The sequence below is a fragment of the Salmo salar genome, unplaced genomic scaffold (assembly GCF_965601325.2).
Source record: "Salmo salar unplaced genomic scaffold, fSalSal1 ptg000784l, whole genome shotgun sequence".
NCBI lineage: Eukaryota > Metazoa > Chordata > Actinopteri > Salmoniformes > Salmonidae > Salmo > Salmo salar.
This window is the reverse complement of record NW_027675497.1, coordinates 177,501-203,113: the sequence shown is the minus strand read 5'-3', so window position 1 is coordinate 203,113 and position 25,613 is coordinate 177,501. Positions and strand designations below refer to the sequence as shown.

The window sequence follows — 25,613 nt, the reverse complement described above, 5'->3', positions numbered from 1 at the left end:
CTATCTAGAGGTACCCTCTACCCCCCATCACCCCTATTCCCTACCTAGAGGTACCCTCTACCCCCCATCACCCCTATTCCCTACCTAGAGGTACCCTCTACCCCCCATCACCCCTATTCCCTACCTAGAGGTACCCTCTACCCCCCATCACCCCTATTCCCTATCTAGAGGTACCCTCTACCCCCCATCACCCCTATTCCCTACCTAGAGGTACCCTCTACCCCCCATCACCCCTATTCCCTACCTAGAGGTACCCTCTACCCCCCATCACCCCTATTCCCTACCTAGAGGTACCCTCTACCCCCCATCACCCCTATTCCCTATCTAGAGGTACCCTCTACCCCCCATCACCCCTATTCCCTACCTAGAGGTACCCTCTACCCCCCATCACCCCTATTCCCTACCTAGAGGTACCCTCTACCCCCCATCACCCCTATTCCCTACCTAGAGGAACCCTCTACCCCCCATCACCCCTATTCCCTACCTAGAGGTACCCTCTACCCCCCATCACCCCTATTCCCTACCTAGAGGTACCCTCTACCCCCCATCACCCCTATTCCCTATCTAGAGGTACCCTCTACCCCCATCACCCCTATTCCCTATCTAGAGGTACCCTCTACCCCCCATCACCCCTATTCCCTACCTAGAGGTACCCTCTACCCCCCATCACCCCTATTCCCTACCTAGAGGTACCCTCTACCCCCCATCACCCCTATTCCCTACCTAGAGGTACCCTCTACCCCCCATCACCCCTATTCCCTACCTAGAGGTACCCTCTACCCCCCATCACCCCTATTCCCTACCTAGAGGTACCCTCTACCCCCCATCACCCCTATTCCCTATCTAGAGGTACCCTCTACCCCCCATCACCCCTATTCCCTACCTAGAGGTACCCTCTACCCCCCATCACCCCTATTCCCTACCTAGAGGTACCCTCTACCCCCCATCACCCCTATTCCCTACCTAGAGGTACCCTCTACCCCCCATCACCCCTATTCCTACTAGAGGTACCCTCTACCCCCATCACCCCTATTCCCTATCTAGAGGTACCCTCTACCCCCCATCACCCCTATTCCCTACCTAGAGGTACCCTCTACCCCCCATCACCCCTATTCCCTACCTAGAGGTACCCTCTACCCCCCATCACCCCTATTCCCTATCTAGAGGAACCCTCTACCCCCCATCACCCCTATTCCCTATCTAGAGGTACCCTCTACCCCCCATCACCCCTATTCCCTACCTAGAGGTACCCTCTACCCCCCATCACCCCTATTCCCTACCTAGAGGAAATCTCTACCCCCCATCACCCCTATTCCCTACCTAGAGGTACCCTCTACCCCCCATCACCCCTATTCCCTACCTAGAGGTACCCTCTACCCCCCATCACCCCTATTCTCTACCTAGAGGTACCCTCTACCCCCCATCACCCCTATTCCCTACCTAGAGGTACCCTCTACCCCCCATCACCCCTATTCCCTACCTAGAGGTACCCTCTACCCCCCATCACCCCTATTCCCTACCTAGAGGTACCCTCTACCCCCCATCACCCCTATTCCCTACCTAGAGGTACCCTCTACCCCCCATCACCCCTATTCCCTACCTAGAGGTACCCTCTACCCCCCATCACCCCTATTCTCTACCTAGAGGAACCCTCTACCCCCCATCACCCCTATTCCCTATCTAGAGGTACCCTCTACCCCCCATCACCCCTATTCCCTATCTAGAGGAACCCTCTACCCCCCATCACCCCTATTCTCTACCTAGAGGTACCCTCTACCCCCCATCACCCCTATTCTCTACCTAGAGGTACCCTCTACCCCCCATCACCCCTATTCCCTACCTAGAGGTACCCTCTACCCCCCATCACCCCTATTCCCTACCTAGAGGTACCCTCTACCCCCATCACCCCTATTCTCTACCTAGAGGTACCCTCTATCCCCCATCACCCCTATTCCCTATCTAGAGGTACCCTCTACGCCCCATCACCCCTATTCCCTATCTAGAGGTACCCTCTACCCCCCATCACCCCTATTCCCTACCTAGAGGTACCCTCTACCCCCCATCACCCCTATTCCCTACCTAGAGGTACCCTCTACCCCCCATCACCCCTATTCCCTACCTAGAGGAAATCTCTACCCCCCATCACCCCTATTCCCTACCTAGAGGTACCCTCTACCCCCCATCACCCCTATTCCCTACCTAGAGGTACCCTCTACCCCCCATCACCCCTATTCTCTACCTAGAGGTACCCTCTACCCCCCATCACCCCTATTCCCTACCTAGAGGTACCCTCTACCCCCCATCACCCCTATTCCCTACCTAGAGGGACCCTCTACCCCCCATCACCCCTATTCCCTACCTAGAGGTACCCTCTACCCCCCATCACCCCTATTCCCTACCTAGAGGTACCCTCTACCCCCCATCACCCCTATTCCCTAGCTAGAGGTACCCTCTACCCCCCATCACCCCTATTCTCTACCTAGAGGAACCCTCTACCCCCCATCACCCCTATTCCCTATCTAGAGGTACCCTCTACCCCCCATCACCCCTATTCTCTACCTAGAGGAACCCTCTACCCCCCATCACCCCTATTCCCTATCTAGAGGTACCCTCTACCCCCCATCACCCCTATTCCCTATCTAGAGGTACCCTCTACCCCCCATCACCCCTATTCCCTACCTAGAGGTACCCTCTACCCCCCATCACCCCTATTCCCTATCTAGAGGTACCCTCTACCCCCCATCACCCCTATTCCCTACCTAGAGGAACCCTCTACCCCCCATCACCCCTATTCCCTACCTAGAGGAACCCTCTACCCCCCATCACCCCTATTCCCTACCTAGAGGTACCCTCTACCCCCTCTACCCCCCATCACCCCTATTCCCTACCTAGAGGAACCCTCTACCCCCCAACACCCCTATTCCCTATCTAGAGGTACCCTCTACCCCCCATCACCCCTATTCCCTATCTAGAGGTACCCTCTACCCCCCATCACCCCTATTCCCTATCTAGAGGAACCCTCTACCCCCCATCACCCCTATTCCCTATCTAGAGGTACCCTCTACCCCCCATCACCCCTATTCCCTATCTAGAGGTACCCTCTACCCCCCATCACCCCTATTGCCTACCTAGAGGTACCCTCTACCCCCCATCACCCCTATTCCCTACCTAGAGGTACCCTCTACCCCCCATCACCCCTATTCCCTACCTAGAGGTACCCTCTACCCCCCATCACCCCTATTCCCTATCTAGAGGAACCCTCTACCCCCCATCACCCCTATTCCCTATCTAGAGGTACCCTCTACCCCCCATCACCCCTATTCCCTACCTAGAGGTACCCTCTACCCCCCATCACCCCTATTCCCTACCTAGAGGTACCCTCTACCCCCCATCACCCCTATTCCCTACCTAGAGGTACCCTCTACCCCCCATCACCCCTATTCCCTACCTAGAGGTACCCTCTACCCCCCATCACCCCTATTCCCTACCTAGAGGTACCCTCTACCCCCCATCACCCCTATTCCCTACCTAGAGGTACCCTCTACCCCCATCACCCCTATTCCCTACCTAGAGGTACCCTCTACCCCCCATCACCCCTATTCTCTACCTAGAGGAACCCTCTACCCCCCATCACCCCTATTCCCTATCTAGAGTTACCCTCTACCCCCCATCACCCCTATTCCCTATCTAGAGGTACCCTCTACCCCCCATCACCCCTATTCTCTACCTAGAGGTACCCTCTACCCCCCATCACCCCTATTCTCTACCTAGAGGTACCCTCTACCCCCCATCACCCCTATTCCCTACCTAGAGGTACCCTCTACCCCCCATCACCCCTATTCCCTATCTAGAGGTACCCTCTACCCCCCATCACCCCTATTCCCTACCTAGAGGTACCCTCTACCCCCCATCACCCCTATTCCCTACCTAGAGGTACCCTCTACCCCCATCACCCCTATTCTCTACCTAGAGGTACCCTCTACCCCCCATCACCCCTATTCCCTATCTAGAGGTACCCTCTACGCCCCATCACCCCTATTCCCTATCTAGAGGTACCCTCTACCCCCCATCACCCCTATTCCCTATCTAGAGGAACCCTCTACCCCCCATCACCCCTATTCCCTATCTAGAGGTACCCTCTACCCCCCATCACCCCTATTCCCTACCTAGAGGTACCCTCTACCCCCCATCACCCCTATTCCCTACCTAGAGGTACCCTCTACCCCCCATCACCCCTATTCCCTACCTAGAGGTACCCTCTACCCCCCATCACCCCTATTCCCTACCTAGAGGTACCCTCTACCCCCCATCACCCCTATTCCCTACCTAGAGGTACCCTCTACCCCCCATCACCCCTATTCCCTACCTAGAGGTACCCTCTACCCCCCATCACCCCTATTCCCTACCTAGAGGTACCCTCTACCCCCCATCACCCCTATTCCCTACCTAGAGGTACCCTCTACCCCCCATCACCCCTATTCCCTACCTAGAGGTACCCTCTACCCCCCATCACCCCTATTCCCTACCTAGAGGTACCCTCTACCCCCCATCACCCCTATTCCCTACCTAGAGGAACCCTCTACCCCCCATCACCCCTATTCCCTATCTAGAGGTACCCTCTACCCCCCATCACCCCTATTCTCTACCTAGAGGAACCCTCTACCCCCCATCACCCCTATTCCCTATCTAGAGGTACCCTCTACCCCCCATCACCCCTATTCCCTATCTAGAGGTACCCTCTACCCCCCATCACCCCTATTCCCTACCTAGAGGTACCCTCTACCCCCCATCACCCCTATTCCCTATCTAGAGGTACCCTCTACCCCCCATCACCCCTATTCCCTACCTAGAGGAACCCTCTACCCCCCATCACCCCTATTCCCTACCTAGAGGAACCCTCTACCCCCCATCACCCCTATTCCCTACCTAGAGGTTACCCTCTACCCCCCATCACCCCTATTCCCTACCTAGAGGTACCCTCTACCCCCCATCACCCCTATTCCCTACCTAGAGGTACCCTCTACCCCCCATCACCCCTATTCCCTATCTAGAGGTACCCTCTACGCCCCATCACCCCTATTCCCTATCTAGAGGTACCCTCTACCCCCCATCACCCCTATTCCCTACCTAGAGGTACCCTCTACCCCCCATCACCCCTATTCCCTATCTAGAGGTACCCTCTACCCCCCATCACCCCTATTCCCTACCTAGAGGTACCCTCTACCCCCCATCACCCCTATTCCCTACCTAGAGGAACTCTCTACCCCCCATCACCCCTATTCCCTACCTAGAGGTACCCTCTACCCCCCATCACCCCTATTCCCTACCTAGAGGTACCCTCTACCCCCCATCACCCCTATTCCCTACCTAGAGGTACCCTCTACCCCCCATCACCCCTATTCCCTACCTAGAGGTACCCTCTACCCCCCATCACCCCTATTCCCTACCTAGAGGGACCCTCTACCCCCCATCACCCCTATTCCCTACCTAGAGGTACCCTCTACCCCCCATCACCCCTATTCCCTACCTAGAGGTACCCTCTACCCCCCATCACCCCTATTCCCTACCTAGAGGTACCCTCTACCCCCCATCACCCCTATTCCTACTAGAGGTACCCTCTACCCCCCATCACCCCTATTCTCTACCTAGAGGAACCCTCTACCCCCCATCACCCCTATTCCCTATCTAGAGGTACCCTCTACCCCCCATCACCCCTATTCCCTATCTAGAGGTACCCTCTACCCCCCATCACCCCTATTCCCTACCTAGAGGTACCCTCTACCCCCCATCACCCCTATTCCCTATCTAGAGGTACCCTCTACCCCCCATCACCCCTATTCCCTACCTAGAGGAACCCTCTACCCCCCATCACCCCTATTCCCTACCTAGAGGAACCCTCTACCCCCCATCACCCCTATTCCCTACCTAGAGGTACCCTCTACCCCCTCTACCCCCCATCACCCCTATTCCCTACCTAGAGGAACCCTCTACCCCCCATCACCCCTATTCCCTATCTAGAGGTACCCTCTACCCCCCATCACCCCTATTCCCTATCTAGAGGTACCCTTTACCCCCCATCACCCCTATTCCCTATCTAGAGGAACCCTCTACCCCCCATCACCCCTATTCCCTATCTAGAGGTACCCTCTACCCCCCATCACCCCTATTCCCTACCTAGAGGAACCCTCTACCCCCCATCACCCCTATTCCCTACCTAGAGGTACCCTCTACCCCCCATCACCCCTATTCCCTACCTAGAGGTACCCTCTACCCCCCATCACCCCTATTCCCTACCTAGAGGTACCCTCTACCCCCTCTACCCCCCATCACCCCTATTCCCTACCTAGAGGTACCCTCTACCCCCCATCACCCCTATTCCCTATCTAGAGGTACCCTCTACCCCCCATCACCCCTATTCCCTATCTAGAGGTACCCTCTACCCCCCATCACCCCTATTCCCTACCTAGAGGTACCCTCTACCCCCCCCCCCCATCACCCCTATTCCCTACCTAGAGGTACCCTCTACCCCCCATCACCCCTATTCCCTACCTAGAGGTACCCTCTACCCCCCATCACCCCTATTCCCTATCTAGAGGTACCCTCTACCCCCCATCACCCCTATTCCCTACCTAGAGGTACCCTCTACCCCCCATCACCCCTATTCCCTACCTAGAGGTACCCTCTACCCCCCATCACCCCTATTCCCTATCTAGAGGTACCCTCTACCCCCCATCACCCCTATTCCCTACCTAGAGGTACCCTCTACCCCCCATCACCCCTATTCCCTATCTAGAGGTACCCTCTACCCCCCATCACCCCTATTCCCTACCTAGAGGTACCCTCTACCCCCATCACCCCTATTCCCTACCTAGAGGTACCCTCTACCCCCCATCACCCCTATTCCCTACCTAGAGGTACCCTCTACCCCCCATCACCCCTATTCCCTACCTAGAGGTACCCTCTACCCCCCATCACCCCTATTCCCTACCTAGAGGTACCCTCTACACCATCACCCTATGCCCTATACCATACATACACCCTACACACTACACCCTATTCCATACATACACCCTACACACTACACACTGCACCCTATTCCATACATACACCCTACAACCTACACACTGCACCCTATTCCATACATACACCCTACAACCTACACACTGCACCCTATTCCATACACCCTACACCCTACACACTGCACCCTATTCCATACATACACCCTACAACCTACACACTGCACCCTATTCCATACATACACCCTACAACCTACACACTGCACCCTATTCCATACATACACCCTACACCCTACACACTGCACCCTATTCCATACATACACCCTATAACCTACACACTGCACCCTATTCCATACATACACCCTACACCCTACACACTGCACCCTATTCCATCCACCCTACACACTGCACCCTATTCCATACACCCTACACACTGCACCCTATTCCATACATACACCCTACACACTGCACCCTATTCCATACATACACCCAAACCTACACACTGCACCCTATTCCATACATACACCCTACAACCTACACACTGCACCCTATTCCATACATACACCCTACACACTGCACCCTATTCCATACATACACCCTACACACTACACCCTATTCCATACAAACACCCAACACCATACACACTGCACCCTATTCCATACATACACCCTACAACCTACACACTGCACCCTATTCCATACATACACCCTACACCCTACACACTACACCCTATTCCATACATACACCCTACACACTGCACCCTATTCCATACACCCTACACCTACGCACTATTCATACATACACCCTACACACTGCACCCTATTCCATACATACACCCTACAACCTACACACTGCACCCTATTCCATACATACACCCTACACACCTACACACTGCACCCTATTCCATACATACACCCTACACACCTACACACTGCACCCTATTCCATACATACACCCTACACACCATACACACTAGCACCCTATTCCATACATACACCCTACAACCTACACACTGCACCCTATTTCATACATACACCCTACACACTGCACCCTATTCCATACATACACCCTACACACTACACCCTATTCCATACAAACACCCAACACCATACACACTGCACCCTATTCCATACATACACCCTACAACCTACACACTGCACCCTATTTCATACATACACCCTACACACTGCACCCTATTCCATACATACACCCTACACACTACACCCTATTCCATACAAACACCCAACACCATACACACTGCACCCTATTCCATACATACACCCTACAACCTACACACTGCACCCTATTTCATACATACACCCTACACACTGCACCCTATTCCATACATACACCCTACACACTACACCCTATTCCATACAAACACCCAACACCCTACACACTGCACCCTATTCCATACATACACCCTACAACCTACACACTGCACCCTATTTCATACATACACCCTACACACTGCACCCTATTCCATACATACACCCTACAACCTACACACTGCACCCTATTTCATACATACACCCTACACACTGCACCCTATTCCATACATACACCCTACAACCTACACACTGCACCCTATTTCATACATACACCCTACACACTGCACCCTATTCCATACATACACCCTACACACTACACCCTATTCCATACAAACACCCAACACCATACACACTGCACCCTATTCCATACATACACCCTACAACCTACACACTGCACCCTATTTCATACATACACCCTACACACTGCACCCTATTCCATACATACACCCTACAACCTACACACTGCACCCTATTTCATACATACACCCTACACACTGCACCCTATTCCATACATACACCCTACACACTACACCCTATTCCATACAAACACCCAACACCATACACACTGCACCCTATTCCATACATACACCCTACAACCTACACACTGCACCCTATTTCATACATACACCCTACACACTGCACCCTATTCCATACATACACCCTACACACTACACCCTATTCCATACAAACACCCAACACCATACACACTGCACCCTATTCCATACATACACCCTACAACCTACACACTGCACCCTATTTCATACATACACCCTACACACTGCACCCTATTCCATACATACACCCTACACACTACACCCTATTCCATACAAACACCCAACACCATACACACTGCACCCTATTCCATACATACACCCTACAACCTACACACTGCACCCTATTTCATACATACACCCTACAACCTACACACTGCACCCTATTTCATACATACACCCTACACACTGCACCCTATTCCATACATACACCCTACACACTACACCCTATTCCATACAAACACCCAACACCATACACACTGCACCCTATTCCATACATACACCCTACAACCTACACACTGCACCCTATTTCATACATACACCCTACAACCTACACACTGCACCCTATTTCATACATACACCCTACAACCTACACACTGCACCGTATTCCATACATATAAAATTATATATGTTGAAACTGTAAAATTGTTTTAACTTATAGGGCTGTGTGTGTGTGTGTGTGTGTGTGTGTGTGTGTGTGTGTGTGTGTGTGTGTGTGTGTGTGTGTGGTGTGTGTGTGTGTGTGTGTGTGGTGTGTGTGTGTGTGTGTGTGTGTGTGTGTGTGTGTGTCTCATTGTAGTTCCGCTATAAGAGGCGTGTTTACACTCAGAGCTACGTGGACGACAAGCAGCTAGCGAAGCTCCATACCAAGGTAAGACAACACACAGACAACAACACACAGACAACAACACACAGACAACAACACACAGACAACAACACACAGACAACAACACACAGACAACAACACACAGACAACAACACACAGACAACAACACACAGACAACAACACACAGACACGTGCCGGCCCTACTCTCGCTGTCCCGTCCTCTGTCTCTCAGGCCAACCTGAAGAAGTTCATGGACTACGTTTACCAGCTCAGCGTTGACAAAGTCTCCAGGTTCTTGGAGAAAGGTCTTGATCCTAATTTCCATGATGCAGACACAGGAGGTGAGGAAACTCACTCACTCACTCACTCACTCACTCACTCACTCACTCACTCACTCACTCACTCACTCACTCACTCACTCACTCACTCACTCACTCACTCACTCACTCACTCACTCACTCACTCACTCACTCACCCACACACTCACTCACTCACTCACTCACTCACTCACTCACTCACTCACACACTCACTCACTCACTCACTCACTCACTCACTCACTCACTCACTCACTCACTCACACACTCACTCACTCACTCACTCACTCACTCACTCACTCACTCACTCACTCACTCACTCACTCACTCACTCACTCACTCACTCTCTCACTCTCTCACTCTCTCTCTCTCTCTCTCACACACACACACACACACACACACACACACACACACAGTGTGTCTGAAAGTGAGTGAGTATCTATCCCTCACCGCTAAGCCTCAGTGTTTTTCTATCTGAATATGTGTTCCCAGAATGCCCCTTAACCCTGGCGGTTCAGCTCGAGGGCAGTGCAGAGCTGATTAAAGTCCTGAGGAGTGGAGGAGCCCACCTGGACTTCAGGACGAGAGACGGAATCACAGCGCTGCACAGAGCCGTTCTCTCAAGGAACCACACAGCACTCACAGTGAGTACGCACGCACACGCACACGCACACACACACGCACACGCGACACGCGCACGCGCACGCACGCACACGCACACGCACACGCACACGCACACGCACGCACACACACACACACACACACGTGCATACACAGCCCTGTGTGTTTGTGTTTTTAAGCGTGTGTGTGTGTGTGTGTGTGTGTGTGTGTGTGTGTGTGTGTGACCTGGGGGCGTCTCCAGACTAAGCGTAATGTGTGTGTGTGTGTGTGTTGCAGACAGTGTTGGACCTGGGGGCGTCTCCAGACTAAGCGTAATGTGTGTGCGTTGCAGACGGTGTTGGACCTGGGGGCGTCTCCAGACTAAGCGTAATGTGTGTGTGTGTGTTGCAGACGGTGTTGGACCTGGGGGCGTCTCCAGACTAAGCGTAATGTGTGTGTGTGTTGCAGACGGTGTTGGACCTGGGGGCGTCTCCAGACTAAGCGTAATGTGTGTGTGTGTGTTGCAGACGGTGTTGGACCTGGGGGCGTCTCCAGACTAAGCGTAATGTGTGTGTGTGTGTTGCAGACGGTGTTGGACCTGGGGGCGTCTCCAGACTATAGGGACAGCCGTGGGTTAACTCCTTTGTACCACTGTGCCATGGTGGGGGGAGACCCGTACTGCTGTGAACTGCTGCTTCATGAACACGCTGTTATAGGCAGCACCGACGAGAATGGCTGGCAAGAGATACACCAGGTAACACACACACACACACCAAGGTTATTATAGGACGAGAATGGCTGGGGAGAGGTACACCAGGTAACACACACACACCAAGGTTATTATAGGACGAGAATGGCTGGGGAGAGGTACACCAGGTAACACACACACACCAAGGTTATTATAGGACGAGAATGGCTGGGGAGAGGTACACCAGGTAACACACACACACACACCAAGGTTATTATAGGACGAGAATGGCTGGGGAGAGGTACACCAGGTAACACACACACACCAAGGTTATTATAGGACGAGAATGGCTGGGGAGAGGTACACCAGGTAACACACACACACACACCAAGGTTATTATAGGACGAGAATGGCTGGGGAGAGGTACACCAGGTAACACACACACACCAAGGTTATTATAGGACAAGAATGGCTGGGGAGAGGTACACCAGGTAACACATACACACCAAGGTTATTATAGGACGAGAATGGCTGGGGAGAGGTACACCAGGTAACACACACACACCAAGGTTATTATAGGACGAGAATGGCTGGGGAGAGGTACACCAGGTAACACACACACACCAAGGTTATTATAGGACGAGAATGGCTGGGGAGAGGTACACCAGGTAACACACACACACACACCAAGGTTATTATAGGACGAGAATGGCTGGGGAGAGGTACACCAGGTAACACACACACACCAAGGTTATTATAGGACGAGAATGGCTGGGGAGAGGTACACCAGGTAACACACACACACCAAGGTTATTATAGGTTTGGGTTTTTATACAGTATGACTTTTTTGATGACATGGACGGTACTTTCTACGGTGTTGATTCATTCAGAGACCCAGAGGCCTGTACAGTGAGGAGGGAAAAAGGATTTGATCCCCTGCTGATTTTGTGCGTTTGTCCACTGATAAAGAAAGGATCAGTCTATAATGTTTATTTGAACAGTGAGAGACAGAATAACAACAACAAAAATATCCAGAAAAATGCATGTGTGAAATGTTATAAATTGATTTGCATTTTAATGATGGAAATAAGTATTTGACCCCCTCTCAATCAGAAAGATTTCTGGCTCCCAGGTGTCTTTTATACAGGTAACGAGCTGAGATTAGGAGCACACTCTTAAAGGGAGTGCTCCTAATCTCAGTTTGTTGCCTGTATAAAAGACACCTGTCCACAGAAGCAATCAATCAGATTCCAAACTCTCCACCATGGCCAAGACCAAAGAGCTCTCCAAGGATGTCAGGGACAAGATTGTAGACCTACACAAGGCTGGAATGGGCTACAAGACCATCGCCAAGCAGCTTGGTGAGAAGGTGACAACAGTTGGTGCGATTATTCACAAATGGAACAAACACAAAGGAACTGTCAATATCCCTCGGCCTGGGGCTCCATGCAAGATCTCACCTCGTGGAGTTGCAATGATCATGAGAACGGTGAGGAATCAGCCCAGAACTACACGGGAGGATCTTGTCAATGATCTCAAGGCAGCTGGGACCATAGTCACCAAGAAAACAATTGGTAACACACTACGCCGTGAAGGACTGAAATCCTGCAGCGCCTGCAAGGTCCCCCTGCTCAAGAATACATATACATGCCCGTCTGAAGTTTGCCAATGAACATCTGAATGATTCAGAGGACAACTGGTGAAAGTGTTGTGGTCAGATGACACCAAAATAGAGCTCTTTGACATCAACTCAACTCGCCGTGTTTGGAGGAGGAGGAATGCTGCCTATGACCCCAAGAACACCATCCCCACCGTCAAACATGGAGGTGGAAACTTAATGCTCTGGGGGTGTTTTTCTGCTAAGGGGACAGGACAACTTCACCGCATCAAAAGGACGATGGACAGGGCCATGTACCGTCAAATCTTGGGTGAGAACCTCCTTCCCTCAGCCAGGGCATTGAAAATGGGTCGTGGATGGGTATTCCAGCATGACAATGACCCAAAACACACGGCCAAGGCAACAAAGAAGTGGCTCAAGAAGAAGCACATTAAGGTCCTGGAGTGGCCTAGCCAGTCTCCAGACCTTAATCCCATAGAAAATCTGTGGAGGGAGCTGAAGGTTCGAGTTGCCAAACGTCAGCCTCAAAACCTTAATGATTTGGAGAAGATTTGCAAAGAGGAGTGGGACAAAATCCCTCCAGAGATGTGTGCAAACCTGGTGGCCAACTACAAGAAACATCTGACCTCTGTGACTGCCAACAGGGGTTTTGCCACCAAGTACTAAGTCATGTTTTGCAGAGGGGTCAAATACTTATTTCCCTCATTAAAATGCAAATCATTTTATAACATTTTGACATGCGTTTTTTTCTGGATTTTGTTGTTGTTATTCTGTCTCTCTGTTCAAATAAACCTCCCATTAACATTATAGACTGATCATTTCTTTGTCAGTGGGAAAATGTACAAAATCAGCAAGGGATCAAATACTTTTTCCCCCCACTGTATGACTTTTTTGTTCTATTAGTTAAGATTTTTATTTGAAATTAATTTTGTTTGTTTGTTTTCTCAGTAAACACTAAGTAAACATTTTCTATTATTTTGTTGAATTAGGAATATTTACCTTCTCTGGTCATTGGAGTAACAACATGAATTAGGAATATTTACCTTCTCTGGTCATTGGAGTAACAACATGAATTAGGAATATTTACCTTCTCTGGTCATTGGAGTAACAACATGAATTAGGAATATTTACCTTCTCTGGTCATTGGAGTAACAACATGAATTAGGAATATTTACCTTCTCTGGTCATTGGAGTAACAACATGAATTAGGAATATTTACCTTCTCTGGTCATTGGAGTAACAACATGAATTAGGAATATTTACCTTCTCTGGTCATTGGAGTAACCACATGAATTAGGAATATTTACCTTCTCTGGTCATTGGAGTAACAACATGAATTAGGAATATTTACCTTCTCTGGTCATTGGAGTAACCACATGAATTAGGAATATTTACCTTCTCTGGCGGGCACTGTGGACCCCGGTCAGGAGCCACATGAATTAGGAATATTTACCTTCTCTGGTCATTGGAGTCAGAGACCACATGAATTAGGAATATTTACCTTCTCTGGTCATTGGAGTAACCACATGAATTAGGAATATTTACCTTCTCTGGTCATTGGAGTAACAACATGAATTAGGAATATTTACCTTCTCTGGTCATTGGAGTAACCACATGAATTAGGAATATTTACCTTCTCTGGTCATTGGAGTAACCACATGAATTAGGAATATTTACCTTCTCTGGTCATTGGAGTAACCACATGAATTAGGAATATTTACCTTCTCTGGTCATTGGAGTAACAACATGAATTAGGAATATTTACCTTCTCTGGTCATTGGAGTAACCACATGAATTAGGAATATTTACCTTCTCTGGTCATTGGAGTAACAACATGAATTAGGAATATTTACCTTCTCTGGTCATTGGAGTAACAACATGAATTAGGAATATTTACCTTCTCTGGTCATTGGAGTAACCACATGAATTAGCTTGCGTGTTTTAAGTCATGTCTCCGCTTGCATTATGACTGCAAGCCGAGACAAGTGTTCTTGAATCAGAAAAGTTTGGTGACCACTGCTCTACACTATACACTACGTTGCTTTTTTGTCACAAAAAAACAGAAATTAGGCAAGATGGCGCCGACAGAGAGGGCTGCCTCGCTTCTAGTCCTTAGGAAACTTTGCAGTATTTCGTTTTTTTATGTATTGGATATCAGAGCGATGTCAACTTACCAGAACTACGACCAGGAATACGACCTTCCCGAAGCGGATCCTTTGTCCGAACCATCCAGGGCATTTGAACTGATTCCGGAGGCCAACCCAAAACAACGCCGCCGGAGAAGAGGTAGACGAAGCGGTCTTCTGAGGCACGCACACCACCCACCGCTTCTGAGTATATTACTCACACCACCCACCGCTTCTGAGTATATTACTCACACCACCCACCGCTTCTGAGTATATTACTCGCTAATGTCCAGTCTCTAGATAACGAGGTAGACGAAATTAGGGCAAAGGTTCCAGAGAGACATCAGGGATGGAAACATACTCTGTTTCACGGACACATGGCTCTCCGGGTATATCCTGTTGGAGGCGGTACAGCCACCTGGATTCTTTGTGTGTCACGCCGACAGGAATAAACATCTTTCCAGGAAGAAGGAGGGCGGGGGTGTATGTTTCATGATTAACAACTCATGGTGTAATTGTAACAACATACAGGAACTCAAGTCCTTTTGTTCACCTGACCTAGAATTCCTCACAATCAAATGCCGACCATATTATCTCCCAAGAGAATTCTCGTCGGTTATTATCACAGACGTGTATATTCCCCCCTCAAGCCGATACCACGACGGCCCTCAAGGAACTTCACTGGACTCTATGCAAACTGGAAACAATATATCCTGAGGCTGCATTTATTGTAGCTGGGGATTTTAAGGCTACTTAAATTCTATCAGCATATTGACTGTAGCACTCAAGCTGGAAATACACTGATCACTGCTACTCTAACTTCCGAGATGCATACAAGGCCCTCCCCCGCCCTCCTTTTGGCAAATCTGACCACGACTCCATTTTGCTCCTCCCTTCCTATAGGCAGAAACTCAAACAGGATGTACCCATGCTAAGGACTATTCAACACTGGTCTGAGCAATCGGAAACCACGCTTCAAGAGTGTTTTTAATCACACGGCCTGGGACATGTTCCGGGTAGCCTCAGAGAATAATATTGACGTATTCGCTGATTCAGTGAGTGAGTTTATAAGGAAGTGTATAGGAGAAGATGTACTTACTGTGACTATTAAACCTACCCTAACCAGAAACCGTGGATAGATGGCGGCATTCGCGCAAAACTGAAAGCGCGAAGCCACCTTATTTAACGATGGGAAGGTGACTGGGAATATGGCCTAATACAAACAGTGTAGTTATTCCCTCTACAAGGCAATCAAACAAGTGACATTTCAGTATAGAGACAAAGTGGAGTCGCAATGCAACGGTCCAGACACGAGACGTATGTGGCAGGGTCTTCAGACAATCACGGACTACAAAAAGAAAACCAGCCACGTCGTGGACAACGACGTCTTGCTTCCAGACAAACTAAACACCTTCTTTGCACACTTTGAGGATAATACAGTGCCACCGATGTGGCCCGCCACCAAGGACTATGGGCTCTCCTCCTCCGTGACCGACGTGATTAAGACATTTAAACGTGTTAACCCTCCAAGGCTGCAGGCCCAGATGGCATCCCTAGCCGCATCCTCAGAGTATGGGCAGACTAGCTGGCTGGTGTGTTTAAACACATATTCAATCTCTCCCTATCCCAGTCTGCTGTCCCCACATGCTTCAAGATGGCCACCATTGTTCCTGTACCCAAGAATGCAAAGTGTGGTGGCTAATTTCTGCATTACCAAATGAGAAGAGTTACAAACTTCACACACCAGTCAGAGTTATACTTAAACTACATCTTTAATAACAAGAGCTTTGCATTAGCACTTGACTTTCAACGATTCGCCATTTCTAATGAACCGTTGATAGTGACAACACAAAAGTACAAAGATCTTTTATAGCCAAGATGCACCCCCTCTCAACCTACATGACGAACCATATCCTCTCCCGAGCCAGTTGGGGAGTTGCAGCGATGAGACAAGATTGTAATTGCCAGAAATTGGGGAGAAAAACGGTGACTAAATAAATAATACTTGGTGAAGAACAACTGCAGAAACTTGCAATCGACTGCAGTCGAAAATTCATGACCTCAGAGATCACATGATTTTTGTAAATAATGCAACACACTTTGAAAGGCGAGATGACCAACGATGGTCAGTGACTTTGACAAAAAGTGATTCGCTCAAATGCGCCCATTGAGATGAGCACAATGCACGACTTTCTCCCACACAGTCATACAGAGTATCTATATGTGTATCTGCAGGGGTGCTCTTCACACTGCCACAGCCTGGTAGCTATGGGACAAAACAGGGGTGCTCTTCACATTAAAATGCAAATCAATTTATAACATTTTTGACATGCGTTTTTCTGGATTTTTTTGTTGTTATTCTGTCTCTCACTGTTCAAATAAACCTCCCATTAAAATTATAGACTGATCATTTCTTTATCAGTGGGCAAACGTACAAAATCAGCAGGGGATCAAATCCTTTTTTCCCTCACTGTATCTATAACTCCTATTTCTGTGTGAACTTGGGGTCACCCAAAAAGGGACATATTACAAACCTCACGCAGAGACATACAAATGGTATCCGCAAGTTCACCTGACTCTGGGGAATTAGGTAAATGACCTCATTGTCAAACTCCTGAAGAATCCATTTAGTCAAAGGGTCTTCCCACCCTGCCGTCTACAAAACAATGGGAAGATTAGATCATCTATGTGACATGTCGTTTCTCTCCAGGCATGTCGTCATGGGAACGTGCAGCACCTGGAACATCTGCTGTTTTACGGAGCCGACATGAGCTCCCAGAATGCCTCAGGGAACACTGCCCTGCACCTGTGTGGTCTATACAACCAGGTAACACTACACCTGTGGTCTGTACAACCAGGTAACACTACACCTGTGGTCTGTACAACCAGGTAACACTACACCTGTGGTCTATACAACCAGGTAACACTACACCTGTGGTCTATACAACCAGGTAACACTACACCTGTGGTCTATACAACCAGGTAACACTACACCTGTGGTCTATACAACCAGGTAACACTACACCTGTGGTCTGTACAACCAGGTAACACTACACCTGTGTGGTCTATACAACCAAGTAGCACTACACCTGTGGTCTATACAACCAGGTAACACTACACCTGTGGCCTATACAACCAGGTAACACTACACCTGTGGTCTATACAACCAGGTAACACTACACCTGTGGTCTGTACAACCAGGTAACACTACACCTGTGGTCTATACAACCAGGTAACACTACACCTGTGGTCTGTACAACCAGGTAACACTACACCTGTGGTCTATACAACCAGGTAACACTACACCTGTGGCCTATACAACCAGGTAACACTACACCTGTGGTCTATACAACCAGGTAACACTACACCTGTGCTCTATACAACCAGGTAACACTACACCTGTGTGGTCTATACAACCAGGTAACACTACACCTGTGGTCTGTACAACCAGGTAACACTACACCTGTGTGGTCTATACAACCAGTTAACACTACACCTGTGGTCTATACAACCAGATAACACTACACCTGTGGTCTATACAACCAGGTAACACTACACCTGTGTGGTCTATACAACCAGGTAACACTACACCTGTGGTCTATACAACCAGGTAACACTACACCTGTGGCCTATACAACCAGGTAACACTACACCTGTGGTCTATACAACCAGGTAACACTACACCTGTGGTCTATACAACCAGGTAACACTACACCTGTGGTCTATACAACCAGGTAACACTACACTTGTGGTCTATACAACCAGGTAACACTACACCTGTGGTCTATACAACCAGGTAACACTACACCTGTGTGGTCTATACAATCAAGTAACACTACACCTGTGTGGTCTATACAACCAGGTAACACTACACCTGTGGTCTATACAACCAGGTAACACTACACCTGTGGTCTATACAACCAGGTAACACTACACCTGTGGTCTATACAACCAGGTAACACTACACCTGTGGTCTATACAACCAGGTAACACTACACCTGTGGTCTGTACAACCAGGTAACACTACACCTGTGTGGTCTGTACAACCAGGTAACACTACACCTGTGGTCTATACAACCAGGTAACACTACACCTGTAGTCTGTACAACCAGGTAACACTACACCTGTAGTCTGTACAACCAGATAACACTACACCTGTGGTCTATACAACCAGGTAACACTACACATGTAGTCTGTACAACCAGGTAACACTACATCTGTGGTCTATACAACCAGGTAACACTACACCTGTGTGGTCTATACAACCAGGTAACACTACACCTGTGGTCTATACAACCAGGTAACACTACACCTGTGTGGTCTATACAACCAGGTAACACTACACCTGTGGTCTATACAACCAGGTAACACTACACCTGTGTGGTCTATACAACCAGGTAACACTACAAATGTGGTCTATACAACTAGGTAACACTACACCTGTGTGGTCTATACAACCAGGTAACACTACACCTGTGTGGTCTGTACAACCAGGTAACACTACACCTGTGGTCTATACAACCAGGTAACACTACACCTGTGGTCTATACAACCAGGTAACACTACACCTGTGTGGTCTATACAACCAGGTAACACTACACCTGTGGTCTATACAACCAGGTAACACTACACCTGTGTGGTCTATACAACCAGGTAACACTACACCTGTGGTTTATACAACCAGGTAACACTACACCTGTGTGGTCTATACAACCAGGTAACACTACAAATGTGGTCTATACAACTAGGTAACACTACACCTGTGTGGTCTATACAACCAGGTAACACTACACCTGTGTGGTCTGTACAACCAGGTAACACTACACCTGTGGTCTATACAACCAGGTAGCACTACACCTGTGGTCTGTACAACCAGGTAACACTACACCTGTGTGGTCTGTACAACCAGGTAACACTACACCTGTGGTCTATACAACCAGGTAAGCAGGGCTGTTATGTGTGCCTGACTGTGACGTTTCGTTTCTCAGGAAGGCTGTGCCAGAGTTCTGCTGTTCAGAGGAACAAATAAAGACATTAAGAACTACAACAACCAAACAGCTTTTCAGGTAATGAACTACAACACAGAATGCAGTGTGATTTGGTATAGTTTTAATGCTCGTTTCTGACAATGGTTCACTGTGGATCCAAATAGAAAGGTATATGTGTGTCTGTGTAGGTGGCCATCATTGCTGGGAATTTTGACCTGGCAGAGATCATTAAGATCCATAAGGCCTCAGACGTAGGTGAGTCCATCCTGGACCCTGTGAGTCTGTGGGGAACCCTAATCCTTCTCTGTGTGTCTGTGTTTAACCATGTGGATGTGGGGAACCCTAACCCTTCTCTGTGTGTCTGTGTTTAACCATGTGGATGTGGGGAACCCTAACCCTTCTCTGTGTGTCTGTGTTTAACCATGTGGATGTGGGGAACCCTAACCCTTCTCTGTGTGTCTGTGTTTAACCATGTGGATGTGGGGAACCCTAACCCTTCTCTGTGTGTCTGTGTTTAACCATGTGGATGTGGGGAACCCTAACCCTTCTCTGTGTGTCTGTGTTTAACCATGTGGATGTGGGGAACCCTAACCCTTCTCTGTGTGTCTGTGTTTAACCATGTGGATGTGGGGAACCCTAACCCTTCTCTGTGTGTCTGTGTTTAACCATGTGGATGTGGGGAACCCTAACCCTTCTCTGTGTGTCTGTGTTTAACCATGTGGATGTGGGGAACCCTAACCCTTCTCTGTGTGTCTGTGTTTAACCATGTGGATGTGGGGAACCCTAACCCTTCTCTGTGTGTCTGTGTTTAACCATGTGGATGTGGGGAACCCTAACCCTTCTCTGTGTGTCTGTGTTTAACCATGTGGATGTGGGGAACCCTAACCCTTCTCTGTGTGTCTGTGTTTAACCATGTGGATGTGGGGAACCCTAACCCTTCTCTGTGTGTCTGTGTTTAACCATGTGGATGTGGGGAACCCTAACCCTTCTCTGTGTGTCTGTGTTTAACCATGTGGATGTGGGGAACCCTAACCCTTCTCTGTGTGTCTGTGTTTAACCATGTGGATGTGGGGAACCCTAACCCTTCTCTGTGTGTCTGTGTTTAACCATGTGGATGTGGGGAACCCTAACCCTTCTCTGTGTGTCTGTGTTTAACCATGTGGATGTGGGGAACCCTAACCCTTCTCTGTGTGTCTGTGTTTAACCATGTGGATGTGGGGAACCCTAACCCTTCTCTGTGTGTCTGTGTTTAACCATGTGGATGTGGGGAACCCTAACCCTTCTCTGTGTGTCTGTGTTTAACCATGTGGATGTGGGGAACCCTAACCCTTCTCTGTGTGTCTGTGTTTAACCATGTGGATGTGGGGAACCCTAACCCTTCTCTGTGTGTCTGTGTTTAACCATGTGGATGTGGGGAACCCTAACCCTTCTCTGTGTGTCTGTGTTTAACCATGTGGATGTGGGGAACCCTAACCCTTCTCTGTGTGTCTGTGTTTAACCATGTGGATGTGGGGAACCCTAACCCTTCTCTGTGTGTCTGTGTTTAACCATGTGGATGTGGGGAACCCTAACCCTTCTCTGTGTGTCTGTGTTTAACCATGTGGATGTGGGGAACCCTAACCCTTCTCTGTGTGTCTGTGTTTAACCATGTGGATGTGGGGAACCCTAACCCTTCTCTGTGTGTCTGTGTTTAACCATGTGGATGTGGGGAACCCTAACCCTTCTCTGTGTGTCTGTGTTTAACCATGTGGATGTGGGGAACCCTAACCCTTCTCTGTGTGTCTGTGTTTAACCATGTGGATGTGGGGAACCCTAACCCTTCTCTGTGTGTCTGTGTTTAACCATGTGGATGTGGGGAACCCTAACCCTTCTCTGTGTGTCTGTGTTTAACCATGTGGATGTGGGGAACCCTAACCCGTCTCTGTGTCTCAGTGCCTTTCAGAGAGAGTCCTTCCTATTCCTCAAAGCGCCGGCGTCTGGGCGGGGCCAATAATGTTGGTGTGTGTGGCTCGTCATCTCCCCGTTATCTGATTCGCTCAGCCAGCGACAACGCTCTGGAAAGCCCCGCCTCTACTTCTCCCGGCCCCTCCCTCCACAGCCTGGAGAACACACACACTTCCAACCGGCAGGCAGACACACACAGCCTTCGCAGGCAGACACGGCGTCTCAGGTAAACACACACACAGCCTTCGCAGACAGACACGGCGCCTCAGGTACACACACACACAGCCTTCGCAGGCAGACACGGCGCCTCAGGTACACACACAGCCTTCGCAGACAGACACGGCGCCTCAGGTACACACACAGCCTTCGCAGACAGACACGGCGCCTCAGGTACACACACAGCCTTCGCAGGCAGACACGGTGCCTCAGGTACACACACAGCCTTCGCAGGCAGACACGGCGCCTCAGGGACACACACAGCCTTCGCAGACAGACACGGCGCCTCAGGTAAACACACAGCCTTCGCAGACAGACACGGCGCCTCAGGTACACACACAGACACACACAGACACACACAGACCGACCAACAGAGACAGCACAGACAGACAGACAGACAGACAGACAGACAGACAGACAGACAGACAGACAGACAGACAGACAGACAGACAGACAGACAGACAGACAGACCTGTCTGCCTGCATGCCTGCGTGTGTGTATGTCTGTGTGTCCATGCTTATGTGTGTGTATGTCTGTGTGCGCGTGCGTGTGTGTGTGTACGTGTGTATGTCTGTGTTTTCGTGTGTGTTTGTATAGCCCGAGTGGCAGGCTACAGAGGGACCCCAGCCCGCCCCCATCTCCCCCCAGCCCAGTGCAGCGTGGGAAACGTAGGCTGTACAGCGCTGTGCCAGGGAGGACGTTCATCGCTACACGGTCTCACACACCGCAGGGTCCCGGGGAGATCAGCCTGCATCGGGGGGAGAGGGTCAAAGGTCAGACACTCCTCTCTCTCCAATCAGCTGTCTTTCCACACTGTCCAATCTGCTGTCTCCTCCTCACTGTCCAATCAGTTGTTAGAGGAACTAACAGACAGGGAAATAACAGACAGGGAACTAACAGACAGGGTTAGAGGAACTAACAGACAGGGTTAGAGGAACTAACAGACAGGGAACTAACAGGCAGGGAACTAACAGACAGGGTTAGAGGAACTAACAGACAGGGAACTAACAGACAGGGTTAGAGGAACTAACAGACAGGGAACTAACAGACAGGGAACTAACAGACAGGGAACTAACAGACAGGGTTAGAGGAACTAACAGGCAGGGAACTAACAGACAGGGAACTAACAGACAGGGAACTAACAGACAGGCAAATAACAGACAGGGTTAGAGGAACTAACAGACAGGGAACTAACAGACAGGGAACTAACAGACAGGGAACTAACAGACAGGGAACTAACAGACAGGGTTAGAGGAACTAACAGACAGGGAACTAACAGGCAGGGAACTAACAGACAGGGAACTAACAGACAGGGTTAGAGGAACTAACAGACAGGGTTAGAGGAACTAACAGACAGGGAACTAACAGACAGGGAACTAACAGACAGGGAACTAACAGACAGGGAACTAACAGACAGGGAACTAACAGACAGGGAACTAACAGACAGGGAACTAACAGACAGGGAAATAACAGACAGGGAACTAACAGACAGGGTTAGAGGAACTAACAGACAGGGAACTAACAGACAGGGAACTAACAGACAGGGTTAGAGGAACTAACAGACAGGGAACTAACAGACAAGGAACTAACAGACAGGGAACTAACAGACAGGGTTAGAGGAACTAACAGACAGGGAACTAACAGACAGGGAACTAACAGACAGGGAACTAACAGACGAACTAACAGACAGGGAACTAACAGACAGGGTTAGAGGAACTAACAGACAGGGAACTAACAGACAGGGAACTAACAGGCAGGGAACTAACAGGCAGGGAACTAACAGACAGGGAACTAACAGACAGGGTTAGAGGAACTAACAGACAGGGAACTAACAGACAGGGAACTAACAGACAGGGAACTAACAGACAGGGATCTAACAGACAGGGTTAGAGGAACTAACAGACAGGGTTAGAGGAACTAACAGACAGGGTTAGAGGAACTAACAGACAGGGAACTAACAGACAGGGAACTAACAGACAGGGAACTAACAGACAGGGAACTAACAGACAGGAACTAACAGACAGGTTAGAGGAACTAACAGACAGGGTTAGAGGAACTAACAGACAGGGAACTAACAGGCAGGGAACTAACAGACAGGGAACTAACAGACAGGGTTAGAGGAACTAACAGACAGGGTTAGAGGAACTAACATTCCTATATTAATATATTAATATGTACATTATAATATAATATATTATATATATATAACATAATATATTCTGTTGTTCCAGTGCTGAGTATAGGAGGAGGAGGGTAATCCATATATTCTATGTTAATATATTCTATGTTAATATATTCTGTTGTTCCAGTGCTGAGTATAGGAGGAGGAGGGTAATCCATATATTCTATGTTAATATATTCTATGTTAATATATTCTGTTGTTCCAGTGCTGAGTATAGGAGGAGGAGGGTAATCCATATATTCTATGTTAATATATTCTATGTTAATATATTCTGTTGTTCCAGTGCTGAGTATAGGAGGAGGAGGGTAACCATATATTCTATGTTAATATATTCTATGTTAATATATTCTGTTGTTCCAGTGCTGAGTATAGGAGAAGGAGGGTTCTGGGAGGGTTCTGTTAAAGGACGGACCGGATGGTTTCCTGCTGACTGTGTTGAAGAGGTCCAGATGAGACAGTACGACCCACGCCTAGGTAACACACACGTTTTGATCTCTCCTCCTGGGGACCTAAATATGATTTACTTTCCAAATCCTAACTCCAAACCCTAAATCTAACCCCTAACCCTAACCCTAATTCTAACCCCTAACCCTAACCCTAATTCTAACCCCTAACCCTAACCCTAATTCTAACCCCTAACCCTAACCCTAATTCTAACCCCTAACCCTAACCCTAATTCTAACCCCTAACCCTAACCCTAATTCTAACCCCTTACCCTAACCCTAATTCTAACCCCTTACCCTAACCCTAATCTAACCCCTTACCTAACCCTAAATCTAACCCCTAACCCTAACCCTAATTCTAACCCCTAACCCTAACCCTAATTCTAACCCCTTACCCTAACCCCTAACTCGAACCCCTAACCCTAACCCCTTACCCTAACCCTAAATCTAACCCCTAACCCTAAACCCTAACCCCTAACCCTAAATCTAACCCCTTACCCTAACCCTAATTCTAACCCCTAACCCTAATTCTAACCCCTTACCCCTAACCCCTTACCCTAACCCTAAATCTAAACCCTTACCCTAACCCCTAACCCCTAACCCTAATTCTAACCCCTAACCCTTATTCTAACCCCTTACCCTAACCCCTTACCCTAACCCTAAATCTACCCCTTACCCTAACCCCTACCCTAACCCTAATCTAACCCCTAACCCTAATTCTAACCCCTTACCCTAACCCCTTACCCTAACCCTAAATCTAACCCCTTAC

The 25,613-nt window shown here is 49.1% G+C and overlaps 1 protein-coding gene across 3 annotated transcripts in view; it reads left to right on the top strand.

Moving 5' to 3' along the window:
• Positions 1-25,613, top strand: part of LOC106594232 (SH3 and multiple ankyrin repeat domains protein 3) — a 158,064-nt gene that overhangs the window by 60,032 nt on the left and 72,419 nt on the right. For all 3 annotated transcript variants that reach the window (XM_082972589.1, XM_082972590.1, XM_082972591.1), the window contains exons 4-13: positions 9,698-9,769; positions 9,957-10,065; positions 10,532-10,683; positions 11,226-11,393; positions 17,782-17,898; positions 20,060-20,137; positions 20,248-20,314; positions 21,992-22,229; positions 22,817-22,992; positions 24,762-24,875. In XM_082972589.1, coding sequence (XP_082828715.1) covers positions 9,698-9,769; positions 9,957-10,065; positions 10,532-10,683; positions 11,226-11,393; positions 17,782-17,898; positions 20,060-20,137; positions 20,248-20,314; positions 21,992-22,229; positions 22,817-22,992; positions 24,762-24,875 — 1,291 coding nt within the window. The remainder of the gene's footprint in view (positions 1-9,697; positions 9,770-9,956; positions 10,066-10,531; positions 10,684-11,225; positions 11,394-17,781; positions 17,899-20,059; positions 20,138-20,247; positions 20,315-21,991; positions 22,230-22,816; positions 22,993-24,761; positions 24,876-25,613) is intronic.